The 20,691-nt window shown below is 37.8% G+C and overlaps 1 protein-coding gene across 1 annotated transcript; it reads right to left on the bottom strand.

Moving 5' to 3' along the window:
- Positions 1–1,396: 1,396 nt before the first annotated feature.
- Positions 1,397–15,520, bottom strand: LOC139687194 (uncharacterized). The gene is made up of 5 exons (XM_071584317.1): positions 15,348–15,520; positions 10,131–10,383; positions 3,619–3,780; positions 1,607–1,853; positions 1,397–1,521 (listed from the first exon to the last, which is right to left on the bottom strand). Exons 1-5 carry the CDS (start codon positions 15,518–15,520, stop codon positions 1,397–1,399), a joined length of 960 nt encoding a protein of 319 aa, XP_071440418.1.
- Positions 15,521–20,691: the final 5,171 nt, after the last annotated feature.

Raw genomic sequence — 20,691 nt, 5'->3', positions numbered from 1 at the left:
ATCCAGTTACTGAACTTCTTGACGTACCCCATACAATTACATAATTGTATGATATTCTGTACCATACTATGTACTTGTCAATTGGGGAAATAAAATTATTATTATTATTACAGCCAAAGCCCTATACTCTGTAGCTGAATTTCTTACATTTATTTGTTTACTGCTCCACACCAAATGTTTGGCTGCCCAACGATAAGTTTTCTGTATTTTTTGTCCCTTGAGGTATTACTTGTTGAGCAATTTTAACTTGATCTATGTTGTTATGTATTGTCTTATCTATGTTGTTCAACAAAATGATTTAATGAATGTCATTATTATTATTAGGTTCGGTGCTTCATTTGTGATCTATGATCGCTGCGGTTTTCACCTACATTCACCTCGGCTCCCTCGTCCAGATTAATTAGGTGGCTCACTGTTTGACAACGGTCGCATGATAGGTTACAGTGCCTTTGTAGGATTTTGCACATTTTTCAAGGCCTCTCACTTAAGGACGGACTCCCACATTTTTCAAGTTCCACCACTTATTATCCATCACCATTGATTTGTTGAGTGCATTCACTGATCTTGAATTTAATCTCCATGCACACGGCAGAATTCCACCCACTGTCCACAACCCAGTGGATGCATTCAGAAGATCAAAGCTCAGACCTAATTATCATTATTGTTAATGGTAGTCAACCAGCTAAGATAAGTTTTAGATGGACACACCAACTAACCACTACAACATTCTAAAACCTCAACTAACACAAAACAATGTGACCCAAGTTACAATAAATCCTCCTTCTTTTCTACATACTCTCTACCTCCCTACATTCCATTATATATGCCTATCCTTTCCCACTCCCTACCTCACCGGCCAAACGTTTTCCCTTCCATCACAGTCTTCAGATTTCCATCACCAATCAAAATTCTCAGCATACACTTTTCTCAATTCCTTTAGATTTATTCCAACAATGCTCTCTCCTCTTCCACTATGCCTAATGCTTCCTTGTTTGACTTCCTCCCCATCCATTTCACCATTTTCATCCTTCCCCATGGCCACATAATCTTCTGAACTCGCATCAACGACCAAATTTCCATGCCGCACAAAACCATGCTCCATGCGAAAGTTTCCGCTGCCCATTCTTTTACATCATTACTCAAGGTCCTTGCAACCAACTCCCTCCTCTTTGTAAAAGCATTTTTGCGTAATCTAACCTTCTTTCAATGCCCCAACATCTGGTCACATTTTTAAAACACTCCCTAGATATATGAACCTCTCTACCCATTCTAGTTAACCGCCTCCCATTTTAATGTTTGATTGACTCGTCAAAACGGGACCATATTTAGCACATTGACAGTTAAAAGTGAAATGGCATTGGTTGAGGAACCTGAAAATACACAGGCAAATGTTGGCTCACAGCAGCAGTGAAATCAACTGTTCCTTGCCTTTTAGAATGCTCCACAGCACTTCTGTCAAATCCATGTTATGCCTCCTCCCTTCAGCTACCTCTTCACAGATATCAAGCACATGGCCAACCCCTGAAATGCATCCAGCACAAATTACAACATTATTCAACAACCATTCAAACCTCCATGAACCAATTTGCGAAAGAACCAAGCTCACCATTCTTGGGAGCACTCGGAGGCTTTGATGAGTTGAATGATGGAGGAAGTTTCCCAGCACAGACATATGAATGAACTTGGCTTCGGAGAGAAGAAGTCATGACAGTCAAGTTCACTGTGGCCATCGACAAGAGCGAATGATTTTCTCTCGCTACAGGGTTACTATCCATTAAGACATTTATCTCCTGAAGCTTCTCAATTTCTTGCCACAGTGCGCTGCATTCATAGCCAACTGTGACACTCACTTCCTGTTGAATTAACAAACTTTAATACAAAATATTGAGAGTGCCTTGATAATATAAGGAGCCTGGCTTTTGATGTTCATGCAAACAGAATTATCTTTCAATTTTTGGTTTATTTTTAACAATTAATCCACCATGGAGTCATCAAGATATTCCCACTTTTATGGGCTTTTCAATTGGAATGTCTTGAGCTCCTCACATGAAGACAAGCCCCTTTTTCTTAATGTTCCAGCAATACTATGTTACTGAACACGAATGTGAACGGTGACAAGGCGAGTATCATTACAATACATCATTAATACAATTACAATCATTATGTAACAATCTTCTTTCTTTTCATCCCACATGGCTATTCTAATTTTAACTTTTAATGCAACACTTACTTTCTGTGTGTAACAGCTAGGACCAAATAGAAAGGACGACCACATTACACATTAAATGATTCCATCATGCTACTTATGGTTGAGTGCCTGCAGACTCCAAGTTTACCGCAAGAGATCCGATGTATTGCCAGAGGGGTGACATCCCTGTTAACTCAACACATGTAAGTTTTGCAGCATCACCACGTGTGAGATGAAACTAAACGCACTACAGTTTATAAATTTTCAATTTATTAGGGAATTTTTAGGGAGTATTTTCAACAAAATATTAAAGCTCCATTACTTAATACTGACACAAAACAGTGTTATTGTTGAAATTTATGATAAGGACAACCATTTTCTACACGTGATGAGGGAAAGGATACGTAAGAGTAAGTATTTTTCCTGGAGAGTCGGCTAGCGACTTATAGGATACTTATTTTGGCCCATTAGAAGATGCAGGCTGGTTTTAGAATACATTTTGGAGTAAAAAAGGTGCATCTCATGGGCCGGGAAAATCGGTAATAGAATTTCATGAATGCACTTTTTTCCATTTTAATTCAAAATTTTCTTTCCTGAATCTCAGTCTGAATAGTCTCCAGACATAAATATAGGTCTTTCCATGACATATGTACCCTAAAAAAATTACACTGACATCTCTCAATCCAACTGCCCTACAACTAACAAACAAACACCTTGTACAGCGAAATGTCATCACGTTACTTTGTTTAGGGCCTTAGCATTAGACAAAGCTGTACGTGTTGCAAGTTACGGTATTAAATAGCCATTTTTATTAAGGTCACAATGCTTTCTAATCAAGGTTAAGATTAAAATGATTTCGTTTGAACAATATTATTTGTGCAATGAAAAATTTCATGAGATATTACAAGCCATGATGCATTCGCTGTCTATGCTTGTAAATTATTTTTTTTACATTATTTTACATGCATCAGAAAATATTTTCCAAATACATATTACCCTGTTAACCTTTTCTTCAGTTTTAATTACCATGTCCACAAGATGAATAAGCTTGGATGAAAAATTATTTCCAACCAACTCCATCTCATCAGCATCATCTGATTGATCATCGCATGGATGGCACAATGAGAATGAGTTTAACCTCTGAGGGCACCTAATGGCCGATAAATGACCTGCGCATTCCTATAAAATCTAATATTTTAATTGCACTTCCACAATTAAATATTGATGAAACAAACAAACAATGGCATAATGAAAAAAAGAAATCATGAAATGGAAAGTAACAAAATTAATATAAATGAATCAAGATTCCACTCTGGCCGTCTCAGCTGATGACAAGCTTAAGAATCTTCCAAATGTATTTCTAAAGCATCTTTTGAATATTATTACATCCTTCATGAATTATTATGGTAAAAATTCATGTGACGACTTACCATACGGGAGACAGAATCATAAGGAGGAAAACCAAAGTGAGAATGAGGCCTTTTCCAAGATAAATGCATTTTGAGGGACGATCCATTGTCAGCCAACTCATCCACTATTTCTGAGGCTTCATTCTTGTTACAGTTATAGCAAGCCTTGACCTCGTAGGAAACCTACAACACAAGGTGTGGAATCATCGTCTATTCATCATCTAAAGCATTCACATTAATAATGAAAGAACCATCATTAACATATATAAGTGAAACACCCTTTCCCTGATGCCATTTCCATGTATATAAATTCTTTTGCTGATGAAATTAGTCCTTGAATGGCAAAATACATTGCTATCTATATTTTATCTGGAAATCCAATCGAATTAAAAGAGAAGGAAATCATGAAAGTGGGACATAATAATCAACATGAAATATGGAGGGAAGCTTTTAATCAATTGATATAATTCTAAGGAAAGATAAAGAAATAGCATCTTCAGCACCCAGTAAGTAAAAATAAAAACAGGTTCAAACAACTACAGTTTCTTTTTCGATACTTTTCTTTTATTATTTATGTGCCAATTCCAACTATTTTTGTACAGATCCTATTGTCTAAGGCTTCCGTGACTTCTATCTGATGAAGGATCCATGGTGTCTCGAGGAGTTGGTAGGTTGATGGTCAGACAACTGTTTAGCAGATCACTTCAACCTGAAGATGCCTCCGGGACTGAGGGAGTTGTCTCACAATCAACCTAAGCAATCGCAATCCCCAGGAGTAGCATGGATCCTTCATCAGATCCCATTGTCGTTGCAAAATAACATATTTTCAATCAATACACATAATCAAATACATATTAATGAACAAAATCAAATGAACAACTTAGAAATGTGCAAATTAACAATCAAAATCATCATCTGTGTCGATGTCTCACAGCAATAGGAACCCTAGATAAAAGATGGGGAACTTTTAGTCCAAGGATTCAAGAAATGCAAATGATAGAACAGTTCTACTTCTTACTCTATAATCTGAGGCAAAGGTGTGACACAGGGGAAGAATTTTAATATAATACTAGAATAGCCGAAAGTTACCAGTTATCTGGAGAGATGATCATGAAAATGGAAGAATGTGAACAAAAAAATGGAGATAAGGCTGTTCAGAGAACAAGATAATAACTTATGATGTTGGTAATTGATAAAAACTTAGATGATTCTGGACACTTATTTATTGTAATACTTGATCAGTTTGATATTTTCACATACTAAAAATAAAATATAAACATTCCGTGGCATTCAAGGTGACAATACTGACATTGATTTGCGCAAAATATAAATTTAAATAACTACACAATATGAGCAATCATAAAAAAAACATTTGGGGTAGCATGAGCCTCAGCTTGATTAATAGTCATGCAAGAAACCAGTTTCAGTAAGGATTTGGAGATATCCCATTGCTGAACCACTTAATTATCCTCCACATCAGAGTTGCATCAGTGTATACAGGCATCCATTTCCATTCGTGGCCTGCGGTCAATACATTTGCCTCCAATGGCCAAACATTGAATTGAAAAGGAAGAAACAAATAACTTTGCGTTTCCACAAAATAGAATTTTTACTACCAAGTAGTTTTGTCGACTACAGTAGCCACAGCACCATCATCAGAACTAGGGATGATGCCAGAGTAGAGCAAAACCAGTCCGCAATAAAAATTCTATTTGGTAGAAACACAAAGTTATTTGTTTCTTCCTTTTCATTATAATGGAATTCCACCAAGTATTGGCCCAAACTCTCTCACTCAGAGTCATGCATTTTTTTTTGCATAATCAATAATGCTAGTTGGTGAAGTACCCAACATGTTCATTTGAGGTAATGGGTTGCCTTTCCCTGGCCTTCGGGAGGGGAAGGATTGAGATGATTCCACCCAAATAATATTCTCAAAATGGTTCAGGATCCAGATTGAACCTCGTCTACATCTTCAACCGAGAGCATTACAGCAAAGTAGGTGCCTCGGTATCAATCCACTTTGGCTACGCAGCTGACTGCTGTGCAAGCCAAAGGGGGAGAACTTTGAGGTGAGCGAGCGAGTATGAAATGAACTTAACCACCCCCTTGCGCATCATCACTGAGCATTCCCATGGATGCACAAGTGGGTGGGGGGCAATCACTGCCAGAAATGGAAGTGGTTGGATGGCGCAAGAGAAGTTTTGAGACTTAAGACATGCTAAGAGCAGCTCAGCAGATATCAAAGAAGCCCCTCCTTATTAGGTGCACTCATGCATGATAGAAGCATAATATGCATAAAAGATTGACTTGGAAGGGATATTATGAGGAAGGTCATGGATCATCAATGAGAATAAGAGAGGTCCTAAATTGAGACTTTATTGGATAGGTAAAACGGCAGACCATCTGATTCCACACTCCGTGGATACTCAACGGAGATATCATTTGGAAGAAAGTCCACATCAATAATGCCAAAATTATTATTATCAGTAATCCACCGGTTAAGGTAGGTTTATGATGGGCATTAGCTACCAAAAGGTACAGCAAAAATTCCCTTGGCTCTCTTAACAGAACACAACTCCATGTTCAAACTTACAATAAGCCCCTCAATAAATCTGCATACTTCTTTCTCCCTTCATTCCATCCAGCATGCATCTATCCTACTCCTGCCCCTTACTCACTTGCCTAACATTCTCCCCTCTATTACAGTCTTCACAGCATCCCACTGCCGATCAATACACCCCTCATACACCCCTTTTCCTGCCTCCATAGGATTTCTCCCAACAATCCCCTCTCCTCCTCCATCACACCTTAGCACTTCCTCGTTTATTTTCCTTTCGGTCCATTTCACCTTCTCCATTCTTCTCCACACCCACATTTCAAAAACCTCCAATCTACATCCATCATCCTGCTTCAATGACCAAGTTTCCGCAACGTGCATAACCAAGCTCCATATCAAAGTTTTAACAAGCCTTTTCTTAACATCCTTATTCAACGTTCCTGCCATCGATTCCTTCCTCCTCGTGAAAGCCTCTTTGCCTCACATAATTCTTCTCCTCATGTCCCTACTACTTTGACCGTTTTGGTCCAAATCACTTCCTAGATACGTAAACTGCTACACCCACTCCAGTTTTAACCCACCTATTTTAAAGTTTAACTTAGCCTTTCTCTTTCTCGAAAACTGCATAACCTTTGTTTTATTTACATTTATTCTCATCCCATACCTGTCGCACTGAATTTCCAATTCAGTCAGCAATGCTCGCAACCCCTTGGCTTACTGACAAACTAAAGCTTTGTCATCAGCGAACCTAACTGATTTCATGAATTCCCCGCCCACTTTTAAACCTACTTCCAGTTCTTCCCATGCCTATTTAATCGCTTCCTCTACATACAGGTTGAACAGCAATGGTGATAATGGACAACCCTGCCTTACACCTTTTCCTGACACTGCCCATCCGTACTCCCCGTTCCCCACTCGCACCTGATAGCAGTCTGAGACATGTATAGGTTGCGGATAAAGCTCCTATCCCTCGAATCTACTAATATTTTATGCAATTCATTAATTAATTCTACCCAATTTACTCTTTCGCAAGCCTTTTTGAAATCTACAGAACAGACATATACTTCCTGATTGTATTTAATGTTCCTCTCCCCCAGTGACCTCATCACCTGCTTCCACCAAATTTGAAAGCATCTCCTTCAAATGCTTTCAAGCGCAATCTTTAAGCATACTTGCTCATTGAACTTTTGTCACTCTGGATGAAGTTTGTGCATTATATAATAAAATGTTGTTTCGTTAAAACCTTATGTAACACAAATAACCTTTTTTTTCACGTGATGTACAAAGAGAAATTGATGTAAGTTTTTTATTTTAAGACAAAACCATGCTGAACCTGTAAATGGTGAATAACCTAGTATTATTGCTACCACTGCATTGGGATCACGAGTGCCACTCCCCTTCCAGAACTCAAACTGATCATCCCCTTGGTAATCCTTTGCTCCGCTCTCCACCCTCTTGTCGATGATCCTCGGAACTACTTGAGCTGCGTGTGAAATCAAAATTATTGCTCCGTTGTCATCAGATATTCCTGCCTTTCCCCTTTTTGGAATAGGCACTAACACTGATCTCACAGCCTTCCAGCCAAATTCCTCCCTCATAAATACCAGGAATTAGTCCATAAAAACTCCTCCTCCTGCACTTTCCTAAACTTTTACATAGTTCCACAGGAATGTTGTCAATCCTCACGAATACCACGATATTCAAATTTATTTATGAGTTTAGAATTAAGGATGGAGTCAAAGGACTCGGTAAGTCACAGAAGAACACTTATTCAGTTGGCCAATCATTTGATTGATTTCTTATGTGTCAAACTGTTTCAACATTATAATGGCCAATTTTTATATATTCAAAGATTATATCAAACAGGAGAGTCATACATTTAAGTGGAATTTAATTCCTGCTGATTTCATTTCGAAATGACATTGATACATCACATTGTCAGCCAACATTTTTGAAGTTGAAACCGAACATTGTTATTTTCTCATAAACCTTTTGGTTTAATTTCTGACCTGTGATCACACTCGTATCTTTACATTTTTTTCAAAAAAGCTTACTATTCTCAACATTTTTGTATTTTTTTCTTAATTCACCATTAATTTAGTAATTTCTTTAATTTTAGCAGCATAGAAGAAATATTATTTCTGCTGGATTGGGGTGGAGGTTTAGATGTTATGGACAAAAATAAGTCTCCTATACTAATAATACGTCTGGGACAGGGAAGAGGAACAATGTTTGCGAATAGTTCAAAGAAGGCAAGGCAAGTGGTTGCAGGGTGAGACATTGGGAAGCAGTGTGATGCTTAAGATGGCTAAGGTGCGCAGCATATTGTATGGACAATTTAAAGGGAAGATAAGATTAGATATTTTGGATGGACTTTTTAGTTCCTGGATTCACAAATTGTGCTCAGGTTGATACTGTGTTTATGTGGATCTATATTAAAGCACAACGTGAGGTTTAGTTGACAAAAACATTATGAGAGTGTTAAAGGATAATGACATATTAAGAAAAAAGTAAACACTGAGAAGCATTGGTGGGCGGAGAGTGCACGGGGCTAAAAAATGGGTAACTTTAATGAGTAAAAGAAATGACTTTTAAGGATTTTGCATATCATGTCAGTCAAGGATTAGGAACACAACAGTGCATAGCACCAGAGTCCATTGAAAACCTAACCTGAGCCACTAGAATAGGTACTAGAGTTAATGATAGTAATGCCATGCATTCAACAAGAAAATTCCATCTTAGGATACTTTTTGACAAATGTAATAATACTCCGGTGGGAAACATGCGCTCAATTACGACTACCAAAAAGATACTCAACTCATAGTCACTAGTAACTCTTGAGCCAGGAAACTTAGCTGATATGGATAAAATTAAGAAAGATTACAAGCAGCGTGTGTGTATTTAAAAAAATAAAACAAATATTATTTGAATCACATGTAATTTAACTTTTTTCCTCAGTAATTCAAGGAATTTCTTTGAGACATGCCACTAATGATAATTTTTATAAATTCTTGTAACCTCTTCAAAAAGATATAATGCGAATATTGTTTTTCTCATGACTAACTATGTAATAAAAATTATCAAATGCAGTATAGACCATTATCCTTTTGTTAATACATATTCTTGGGATACAATACGATTCTCGCATATGATTTTATTTAGAAACTCACCCAGTACTATGCCCGATGGCATTTTAAAATGACACATCAGTGTAGGGGGAGCAGCAGTATCAGTTTTCATCAATTCTTTTTCCTGTGTGGACCATGGTTTGGCAGGAAGTTCCGTTACTGAAAAATCCCACAGCTTGGATGCAGCCGAGGGCGCTCAAGAGAGGCATGCTCAGGATTGAACCTGGGCCCTATGGTCGGTGGCCCAGCCCTCTACCCACTGAATGACCATGTCCCCCGATATTTATTAACGCGCACGAAATAACTATATTCTCACCTGTATTATAGTATAATTCCCACATGCAATTACACAGTTTCACCATTTAATTGAAAGTGTGACAGTAAGCAGGAACCACAAAATGAATCCTAACAATTTTTTATCAGCAATAACAATTGCAATCAGCAATTCCATGAAAAAGGCCTATCATTAGCATGAATGCCAAAAACCTTAAATCCTGCCTAGAGCATCGATGAAATAAAAGCACCAGAATGAAAACTGTTTCATCAATGATAATGGCAGCAATACTGATCGGACAAAATATGAGACAAAGCGAGCTCACATTCAACTGTCAACGAAGGGGAAGCCATTATCAGAAATAAATATACATTCATTCAAGGGAGACCTGTACTCAATTCAATGATTGGGTAACGATCAGTTTAGCCACTTCTGGATGGATGTTGAAATGATTTTCCTATAATATCAAGTATTGGGGTTCGCCTACAAAAGAATAAATAATTTGTAGATAAAATGAAGTCGAGAGTTGAACCTGGAAACTATGAATAAGGTGCCACCGACAAATGCCACTCACGTCATTCTTCTGAGCCATTGACGATTGCAGGTGATCCTTAAGCATGACATCCAGGGAGGGGTTGAAGTTCTGCAGAATCAAGTGTGAAGGAGCCAGCGTGCCAGTGCCTCGCACCATCCAGCCGTCATCCCTCCTCCACAGCGTAATCAGCACTGTCTGGCTCACATCACTGGCATCACACAGCACCCAAACAGGGAGCTCCTTCTCCTCAAAAGAGGGGTTGCCTGACAGCGTCAACAAATTGAGTATCCGCCTGTTCCAAAAACATGAGAATGGATTGCGTTTTTGCTTCAGGGGCTTATGATCTGACTCGCACCAGCTGAGGGCTTCAGTTTGAAGGGAGCCATTTGCATTGCCGGTGCCGCATGGACCAGACAGCACCTCAATGAGTGACGGTGCACACATGACAAGAAATTCGTGAGGTTGGAAATTAAACTCTGACGCCTTAACCACCTTTCATTGAGCAAGAACACCAATGATGACACCATGGCTTTCCTTTTATGGCTCTTTCCTTCCCAATGCCTATCTAGTGCAGAGTACTCGGCTATTCAAGCCATTTACCATAACTTCAAGAGCTTAAGCAGACATAGGAATTCTATTCTACATAATTCCTGTGATCAATCAATAAATATTTATTTAGTCTATTTATTACATGGAATAAATTATACTGCAAAGTATCGGACAGACATCACATGCGTCACCATTGTGAGATGACAATCTGTGTCAAGTACAGCATTAACATAAAAATCCATGCCAGTGATAATTGCATTCGAAATCTTAACTAATAACTCTGGCTCTCCTGGTGATTGATTTTCAAATTATAGCAGGTGATGCTTGAGTAATGGTGGAAGCAGAAAAACTGAGAAAGGGAAAACTGCAAATACGTACATCTCATTTTGCAAACACTTAACAATTAAATAATGAATAAATAAATAACCATATCATTCAGCATATTCCAAGAACCCTAATTTAACACTGTTAAATATGAACCAATTTAATTGAATGTATACAAAAAATTAGTAAATACATGCATATAACACGCCCGTCGAATTTCAGCCCCAACTTTAGGAAAATAACTGCATGCCATCCACTAATAAATATGGTATATTATATGGTGCACTATACAGGCACTTCTGCAGAAACCTTAAATACATCATTGGTCACCACCTGATGGGCTGGCTAATGATTTATGCCTTCAAAATTTGCCTTTCCAGGCTAAAAATCCTGTTTTCCATACCCTGACCTAAAAGCACCATGAATAAACCCATTCCAAGAATTATAGACTTAAATAATCTTTAGGTACAGATTACATAACCTTCTAGCATGATGGCTGAAAATCAAACATTTAATTTGACCAAATTAAAAGAAAATTTGATACCAAATACTTCTGCTTCTACTTCTGTTATTTGCATTACGTTTATCAACAACTGAGGCACTTGTATCATGGCAATAATTCTGTTTGCATAATTCCTTAGATATTCATAAACCCAACGTCAAACCAGTAAATTTTAGCAACCAGCACATCTTCAACATATGTCACTTCTAGACCTCCTCAAGTTTTCTAGGTTTTAACACGTATGAAATGAGTTCCTTTGGTCCAAATTCAATGGATGACTGCATATGAAGACACCTCAACAATACTTTTAACAAAGGAAAGAAAATGCAAAAAATTTTTAATTCAAAGGCAATCACAAAATATTCCAAGTTTTTAGCTAAAAATTTTGCCGTTTAATTCACAATTGCATGATACCATCATGAAGCACCTTCAAACTTCCCCTCCCCACAAAAATTGTTCACGGCCAAAAAATTATTCCTCAAACACAGCAAACTGAATTTTATTTACGACAATGAAGTTCATTTATTTCATTAATGTTTTAGAAAATGTGGGTGAAGTAGTAAGGATGTTGAAATAAGATTTGAAAGAGGTAATGAGGTTTTCACAAAAAGCATTGATGACAATGACTGTAAGAAGAGATCTAAATAAAAGATTAGAGAACACTTTAACCAAGTACACAGATATGATGGTATGGTTTGTAAACTTGGTTACTGAGGCAAGTGGAAGGTTCCCATACTCTTCCAGCCCCGGTGGGGTAACATCCTCACCTGCCAACCCATAGGTTCCAGGTTTGATTCCCGCCTAGGTGGATTTTCCTCCACCAAGGGTTTGGGTATTTGTGATTGTCTTCAATGCAATGTACAGGAGTTGGGTGGAAGAAGGGACTATGAAGTCTCAATATCGCCCCAATAAAGTCGTTAAATAAATAAATAAACAATGAAGCGCATACACGAAGGCTGACAATTTACTATGGTAAGACTCGAGATCAATGGGAGATTACCAAGGGTTGAATTTAGCCAAGGTTATCTGCTCTGTGGATGCCTTTGGTGGTGCTTGCTCTCCTTCAGACCCCATGAGCAGCTGTTGAGACTTGTTGTTTTCCCCAGGGGCTGAGCTGCCCAGGTTGACAAAACTCCCTTGCACAAAGCTGAACTCAAACCCACAACCTGTGGCTTATCTGCCAACCTGACTAACCTGGCCGGTAATTGATATAACATGAAATAATATTGGAAAGATTTTCCTAAAATCTGAGATTACTGGCATCGAAGACTGTGTCATTTTCGATGGCAATTCCAGTGATTCCAATCGCTGATAGACTGGCCAAAGATATATTATTTATTCTAGTACCCTGCAAGCCACTGCTACAGTGTATGGCAGGGGGTGAATACACACCAGAGTAATTTTGACCTGAATATGACCCTACCGCGGTCAAACAATGTTATTATGATCCCCTATCGTTCAAGAAAAAACTGACATCTTAAATCTCTATGTTCTGCGCTTTCTCTCTCCAATTTTATTGATATGATCACCTTCCGTAAAATGATGGGGGTAATAATACATTCTTAACATAATTGCTAAAAAGACACCCTTCCACATTATGCAAGAGATATAATCTGCAATTTAACCTTTGCTCCGCGAGGTGATTCCTTATTTGTTTTTGATACACTACTAAGTATATCATAACAACATTTTACTAATCCAGCTCCTCTAAGCTGCACGCTATCCAATTCGGCAATTAATCCGACTTCGTGAGAATCCCATATACTAGCAGCATATTCTCAATGAGGCCTAACCAGCGAAAGATAACATTTCTCTTTGACCTTTCCATCACATTTACCCAGTACTCTTCCAATAGACACTAATTTTTTGTTAGCTAGTCCACATATTCCCCAGATATTATTCACCCAAGAGAGGTTGTGAGGGTAATGCCTATGTATTCACTTGAGGCTACACATTCCATTTCAGTGTCCCCGATGCAGTAGGCATTTGGGAGGGAATCGCTCTTTTTCCAAAACTGACCTTACCTTACTCTTCTTCCCAACACAGCCCATCTGGAATCTCCATTCCACACTTGCACCTCAGCAGTCTGAGACATGCACAGGTTGCAGATTAGCCTCCTCTCCCTCCTATCTACTCCTATTTCACTCATTAATTTTACCAAATGCATTCCATCAAACGTCTTCAGGAAACCTAAGAAATACAAAAATACATCCCGCTTGTATTCTAAATTCCTCAATGTTAGTGACCTCATTACTTCAATGGCATCACGAATGCCTCTCCCCTTCCTGGACCAATTTTGATCACCCCATTAGTATTAATTTGCCTTGTTCTCCATCCTAATAAGGACTGTGGAAGATTTAATTACCAACAACTAATTGGTAGTTTACTATTTCTGTCCATATTCACTCAGCCCAATATCTTTCGTGACAAATTACCTCAATCCATTAAAACCATTGCCACACTCTAGTACTCTGGCAGTTTTAAATAAATTCAAAACAAATTTTAAAAATTTTCTGGAGGTTTAATTTCTTGAGTTGAAAGGCAGAAAGAGAGAGATTCAAATTTGGAATTACAAAGTGAGTAATTACATCTAATATTGTTCTACATCCTCAGAATCAGCTAATGTAGGTCAAGTTTCATAATCATACCTTATTAAATGTAACATGGTAGGTCTCAATTACTTATCAAATGGGAAGTGTTGCCAATATATATCTTCACAATGGATGTGGTTTGTTCCATGACCAGACTCACTGGTCCAGGGATGTCAGCATGTTAATGCCTGTATGATTATGGGCTTACTAAAAGTGCTGAATTTTCCATACTCGGTACAATCTCCAATTGTTCTCATCATATTCAATGCACATTTCTCTTTCATGTTTTATTTTCCAACAAAATAAACGTGATATCAAAAAGTGGGTATTTCTTTGGTGCAGTCCTCTTCTCCAAACACCTATCATTGTATGCAAATGTTGTAACACACAATATAAAGGAAAAAACTTACTACCACGCAAAAATGAGCACATCATTAAAAACTTTTCACTATCCATTTCAACCAAACATATTGCAATGTACACCTCCAGAAAGCATTTTAATTCATGCAACAAATTAAATATTAAAGATAAGCCCCAAATCAGTGTGTTACAACTACAAACTTCAAGCACTGATGTAGGCAACTAATTATGCTCAATTCCATAGCGAAACAGTCGACAAACAAGACAGTGATAAACAGCAGTCGCCAGATACGGAAAACAATCGATAAACAATGTGTTATGAATAAAAATTGGCTTGAAATGTTGAACATCGATTGTTTCTAATAGTACTGGAGTGGCCAGTTAATACATAACACATACAGCGTATGGCAGCAGCACTCAGGACATCACTATATGCCCGGACATATCTCGTCAACGATGAGGACTAAATACCTAAACTACTTATGTTATAACCTCTATCACTACAGTGCACATCATTGTTATGTCATTGCAAAAACAACAAAAAAACACCTCTGAAACTTCATATGGTGTAATTAAAATGCCATACTTTATTTGCCAAATAGCAAAAGCAGTGCGAAATGTAATACCCAAGTTGCACAATGTGATACAATGAACCAGCGAAAAATAAATAAATTTCTCTCAAACAGCAATGAATAACTATCGAGTCCCATTTTGTTTCTATTTTTATACTCAAGTATATATTCAACGATTTTGTCTCAAATACTTGGATGCATTAATTGAATGAAACTTCGCATAGATAATAAATGCATGTGTATAGGTCGTACACGCAGTAAATAAAAATAATCTCAACTTAAAACAGCCTATTAATTCAGTTTGATTAAAAACAGAACAGATGGAATTACTTGTTGAATAAAATGTATGAACACTTACAATGCTTGATCGACTGATAAAGGCGAATGGTTGTAATATTCATTTATCTTTACTTGCGCCTGTGTCAAGGGACTATTTATTAGGCTGTCGTCCAAAGATGTGTGCAGAGGCGACCCCGTTAACTCAAACTCTAAAATAAAAAAGATCTCTAATGAATTATCAATCAAAATCATTATAACACAAAAGCTGAAGTAATATAGAGACAAAACATGCCTTCTTGTGTATCCTCCTTGGCATTTATTAATGGAATATAAGGTGCAGGCATGGATCCCTAAGAAATAAATTTTCAAATAACTTGTGTCCAAACTCTAAAATAGCATCCAACATATTCAATACCATATTCACGAACCTCTTTACGTATTAGAATAATCTCTTCTTCGGAGTGCAGAAGGAGCGGTACTATGTATCCTGGTGGTTTTACAACTTCCAACTTGACGTTTTCCCGGCTACAAATTGATTTCAACTCGGAAATTAGAGCCATTTTTGGTATAAATAGTATTTAACAATGAAAAATATAGCTAATTCCGATACTTGATCAACTATTTGTTAAAATATGAAACTGCATTACAAAAACCCTTGCTGGAAACATTTAGCACGAATCCCGCGCTTAATAAGAAATATCATGTTCAAGTTAAAACTAATACGGAACTCGGTCTCATAATAAACAACTATTAAATGAACAATATATCCATAAATAACTTTTTTAGAATAAATTATATCACATTTTTTCACATATACGCTTATTGAAATTTTAACCAAGGCTAAACAGATTTTGCTTTGACTATCATTTTCTTCACCGCCAATTTAAAAACAGCTGATTGCATTATGCCCGTGGTGCCCCTACATCATTCGTATATGTCGTGCAACCACGAAGGCATAATTAGTTGTGACTCAATACATATAATTTGTCTATAACTGTGCCTTATCCATACTATAGACAAAGAACATTAGCATCAGTCAAAATTTTACTTTATTAGAATAAGTCTCATAATGTAAGTTTAATACGCCGATATACTAAAATATTATAAGAAATATTTGACTTTTTCTTTGAGCGAAACTCAGTGTTGTATGAATTTATTTATTTTCACTATGCCAGATGGGCATGGGCTGCACATAAAGTATTTCGTAGGCTATAACTACATGGAAATGAAATAGGTTGACCATTGCCTATTCAGATAAGAGGCAAATGACTTTTGAAGGCATGATTCTGTGGATACATCTGGGGGAGGGCATTATTACAGAACGGAATACACTGATCATGTACAGGATAATGAGTGCAACATTTTATGATGCAGTCATAAGTGTTGCTTTGCTGCATTGCTTTGTAAAAGTGTGCATACACCTGTGTAGTAATTAAGTATACTTCGATGCTGCAAAATGACTCCTTTTCTGATGGAGCTTTTAGCTACTAGTTTCGAGTAATGTGATATTGGTTTACGTGATTTTCGTGACAATGAAGCACTCTTTGAAATTAGATATGATGCACAAAACTACACTTACTACTCGCCCTTAAGCCAGATTATGAGATATGCCAACAGTTGTGATTATATTGACCTACTTTCTATCTCACCAGAATCCCTCAAAAAAATGTTATTAAAAATATCAGAAGAATTTTAGAATGCTAATTATTGCTTCATTGATACTTTACGAGTCGATAATTTGTTCCTAATGTCCATTGGGAAAATTTTCTTAATCGATGCCACAATGTCTAATTAATATATATTACTAACATTTATCATTTTGTACCATCATTCTGGAGTGTAACAAACACTATTTTTCTAATATTTTATCCATTTTTTAATTTGAATAGTATTTGATACTTATATTTCATCTACTTTAATTAACCTAGTTAGGTATGTTCGACTAGTGCGTTTCTCGGAAACCTCCACTAAAGATCATCTTTCCCAAGGAGGAGTACACCCCAGCATACAAGACAATGTCCGCTACCCAATTCCCCTACAATGCAGTGCTGTTTTGGAGGGAGGGATGACTACATAGTAGCTACTATGAAGTCATCCCTCCCCCAGAAGGAGCGATGGCCACGCTATCTCGATGCCTTATAAAGCGGGACAATCCTGGAGCAGGACCGATTCCCTTCCCCATTCCTCACCCGATACCCTGCCTCTGAGTCCATCAGTCGAGCCTACGACCACACCGGAGATGCACAGCCTTTCCCTGCACCTCTCCCGACGTCCTCTGCCGCCTCTGAGTCCATTGGCCTAGCTTACGACCACACCTGAGACGCCCTACACCCATAAGTACTCCCTCGTCCCTACTCCCCGGTGCCTGAACCCCACTGTTTAAAAAGGGTTGAATAAAGACTCATAAACCAAGTACTACTGTCTAATTCTGTGCTATACTCCCACCAATGATGTCGGGGCCGCCAACCATGCGGCATGACTATGTAATTTGTATCCATTCGTAAATTTTTTTTATAATTGTGGGACCAATACATGTTTTTTTGCCTTTCTTTGTGTAAAAGGTTTATTCCCGTTAAATAAATAAATACTAAATGATTAACCAAAAGCAATGCAGTCTCAGAATTCAGACACAATCCTCAAAAGCTTATGTCAGCTCTAATCTCTTTGGTTATAATATCCAATGCACTGTTTGGCAGTGATACAGTAGTAATATTACTTTCCTGCAATTTTCAACTTTGCAAAAAGTATAAATGCATCTCTTCTTCAAAAATATAGTAATATCAAATTATTTAGCTGAAGTTGTGCAAGAGGTAATTACAAAGTGCCCCCATTTCACACCTCAATGCATTCCAAGAGAAACAGATATCTCAAAGGATACACCTGAAGAGGAGAAATACCCCTGGACAAAGTCACATAGAAAAATTCACAGAAAAATTATATAGAAGAGAAACATGCATAGAAAGTGTTTGGTGAAGTCACAACTTACATATGTACTTAGCAATGCATTGCGCAAGCTACTTCTATGACCCTATTCCCCGTTGTGCACCAAGCTCAAGGGTGGGCTTTGGATTGGAATCTCAGGTAACAAAAATCTATGTGTTCTGGATAATCTCTTCACATTTTTATGTGTATCAAGCAAATATTTTCATTACTGTTTGGCATTCTACTATTTAAGATAGGTTTTGGATGAATACAAACTAAACACTCCTACATTTCTTGGCCTTACCTAATAACACAAAACCTGTTTCCCCATTTTACAATTAACTTCTCTTCAACTACTCATACATTCTACATCTGTCATTCAATATACTATCACTATTATTCTAACTCTAATTATTCCTCGACTCAGTAATCATTCACTAACTCAGTAATCATTTCCTCGACATATAAGTTGAGCAGCATGGTTGATAATGGACATCACTGTTTTACTCTTCCTAACATTATCCATCCCAACTCTCCATCTACCACCCACACCTATGCAGTCTGAGAAATATACAGGTTGCTGATTTTCAATTATTATTTATTCTTTGCCATGCAATATGGATAAAATCAAGATGAGCTCTATCACACAAGATATAGGACACATCACTATCTGGGAAATCACAAACAAAATAGAATTGTGAAAAAATTACAACAAATTACACAGAAATATATAAAAATGTAACTATCTCTGATAGGTTGGATTTCCCAACAATCTACTCCACTCTTAGGTAATATCCATTAATTCTACCCCATTAACACTGTCAAATGCATTCTTTAGATCTACAAAACAGGCAAATACATCCTATTCATTGTATTCTATGGTCCTCTCTGTTAGTGCCCTCATTACTGCAATGGCATGCCTCTCCCCTTCCTGAACCCATATTGATCATCCCACATAAAATCATTTGCCCTGCTCTCCATCCTCTTGTAGATGATCCTGAGTGCTTTTTTAAGATCTACTTTTGGTGAATGTGAAGTCAAACTTATTAGTCTAGAGTCCTCAGATAACCTTGCCTTTCCTTTTTTGAGGTGGGAACTAACCCACCAAATGAATGAACTCTCTCCATCTCTTGCTTTATATTTCCTTATGGTTTGGCTTTTCCTTCTACCAATAATATGCAATCACTTACCTGCTTTTGGCTAACTGCTCTCCTTTTTACCTTTTCATTTAAAACCACAGCCCCCTCTAACTGGACATTTTCCCTCCCACCATATATTATGCCCTGCAGTCTATACTTATCACTCCAATAATTTGCGCCATCCTTCCATTTCATCTCACATATATCTGAAGTATCTATGCATTTATTTCTTTCTACATCTCCCGCTTTATATTTTTCTAATTCCCATCCTAACGTCGCATGTCCCTATTTTAACTGGTTAAAGAGTCAGAACTCTGTCTGCTCTTCTCTGCTGTCATTTTCAACTTTGCAAAGATTTTGGGTGATGAGGACCCCAGATGCCTTGCCTCTCCTGCTACCGAGCACCATACTTGACCCAGTGGGTTGGATTCTGTAGTTGCCAGGACTCATATTCATATTTGCATCCATCATAAGGTCATGGGATAAATAATTCAGCTCATTTCCTCTGGTCTTCCTCAAAAGTGGTTTTAATGTGAAAATTTTATAAGTATGAAAGAAATTCACAGTAATCAACCCAGGAGTTGGTTTGATGGGTGAGGATAGAGTTTGCACAGCACTAGGCCCAATGGCATGGGAAATTGACACATATAAGGTATCGGCAACAATTTTTTCCGGATGTACCTTGCATGAAGTGCTGAATTCAGACTATTGGTTAAGTGTGTGCATGATTGGATATCATATTGGCGTTGGTAAGACAGTGACAGTGCACACACTATTATCACCGAAAATTTTGTGATGCAAAAGATCTGAGCTAAGCTCATCCTGAAGGTCGTTGGACGGACGACCAAGAGCAGAGTCGAGGGCCTGCTTGCAAAGATCTTGCACAACATCATCATGATGATTCCCCAACCCCCGTACAGTCCTGACTGGGCAACGGCAGACTATTATCTATTCCCAAAAGTGAAATCCTCCCTCAAAGGACTCCACTAAGTGCCATCAAAGAAGCTTGCACGCGTACCCTTTTGGACCTTCCAGAATCCATCTACAAGGCTGCCTTCGAGTTGTGGAAAAGCCACTGGCAAAAGTGTGTCAATGCTCAAGTGATGTACTATGAAGAATTTTGAGGCATCGTAGCAATATCTGAAAAAAATCTAGTTTTTCATACCTTTTTATACAAACCATGTAAGTAGGACAATTAGGGCGGCCAGTTTCTTTCCCTGTGCTGCCTGCAGAGTCCCAGGAAGATCAGGTGAACAGCTATCACAGCTTGAGTAAAGCTGAGCGGGCCCAGAGTCATCTTTCGAAATTGAGCCTGGGTGCACTGGTTAGTAGATCATCACTCTACCTTTTCTCCCAAACAAA

Source organism: Hetaerina americana, unplaced genomic scaffold, assembly GCF_022747635.1.
Source record: "Hetaerina americana unplaced genomic scaffold, ioHetAmer1.1.p SCAF_179, whole genome shotgun sequence".
Classification (NCBI taxonomy): Eukaryota; Metazoa; Arthropoda; class Insecta; order Odonata; family Calopterygidae; genus Hetaerina; species Hetaerina americana.
Note: the sequence above shows the minus strand (reverse complement) of the source record. Positions and strands in the feature narration are given on the sequence as shown.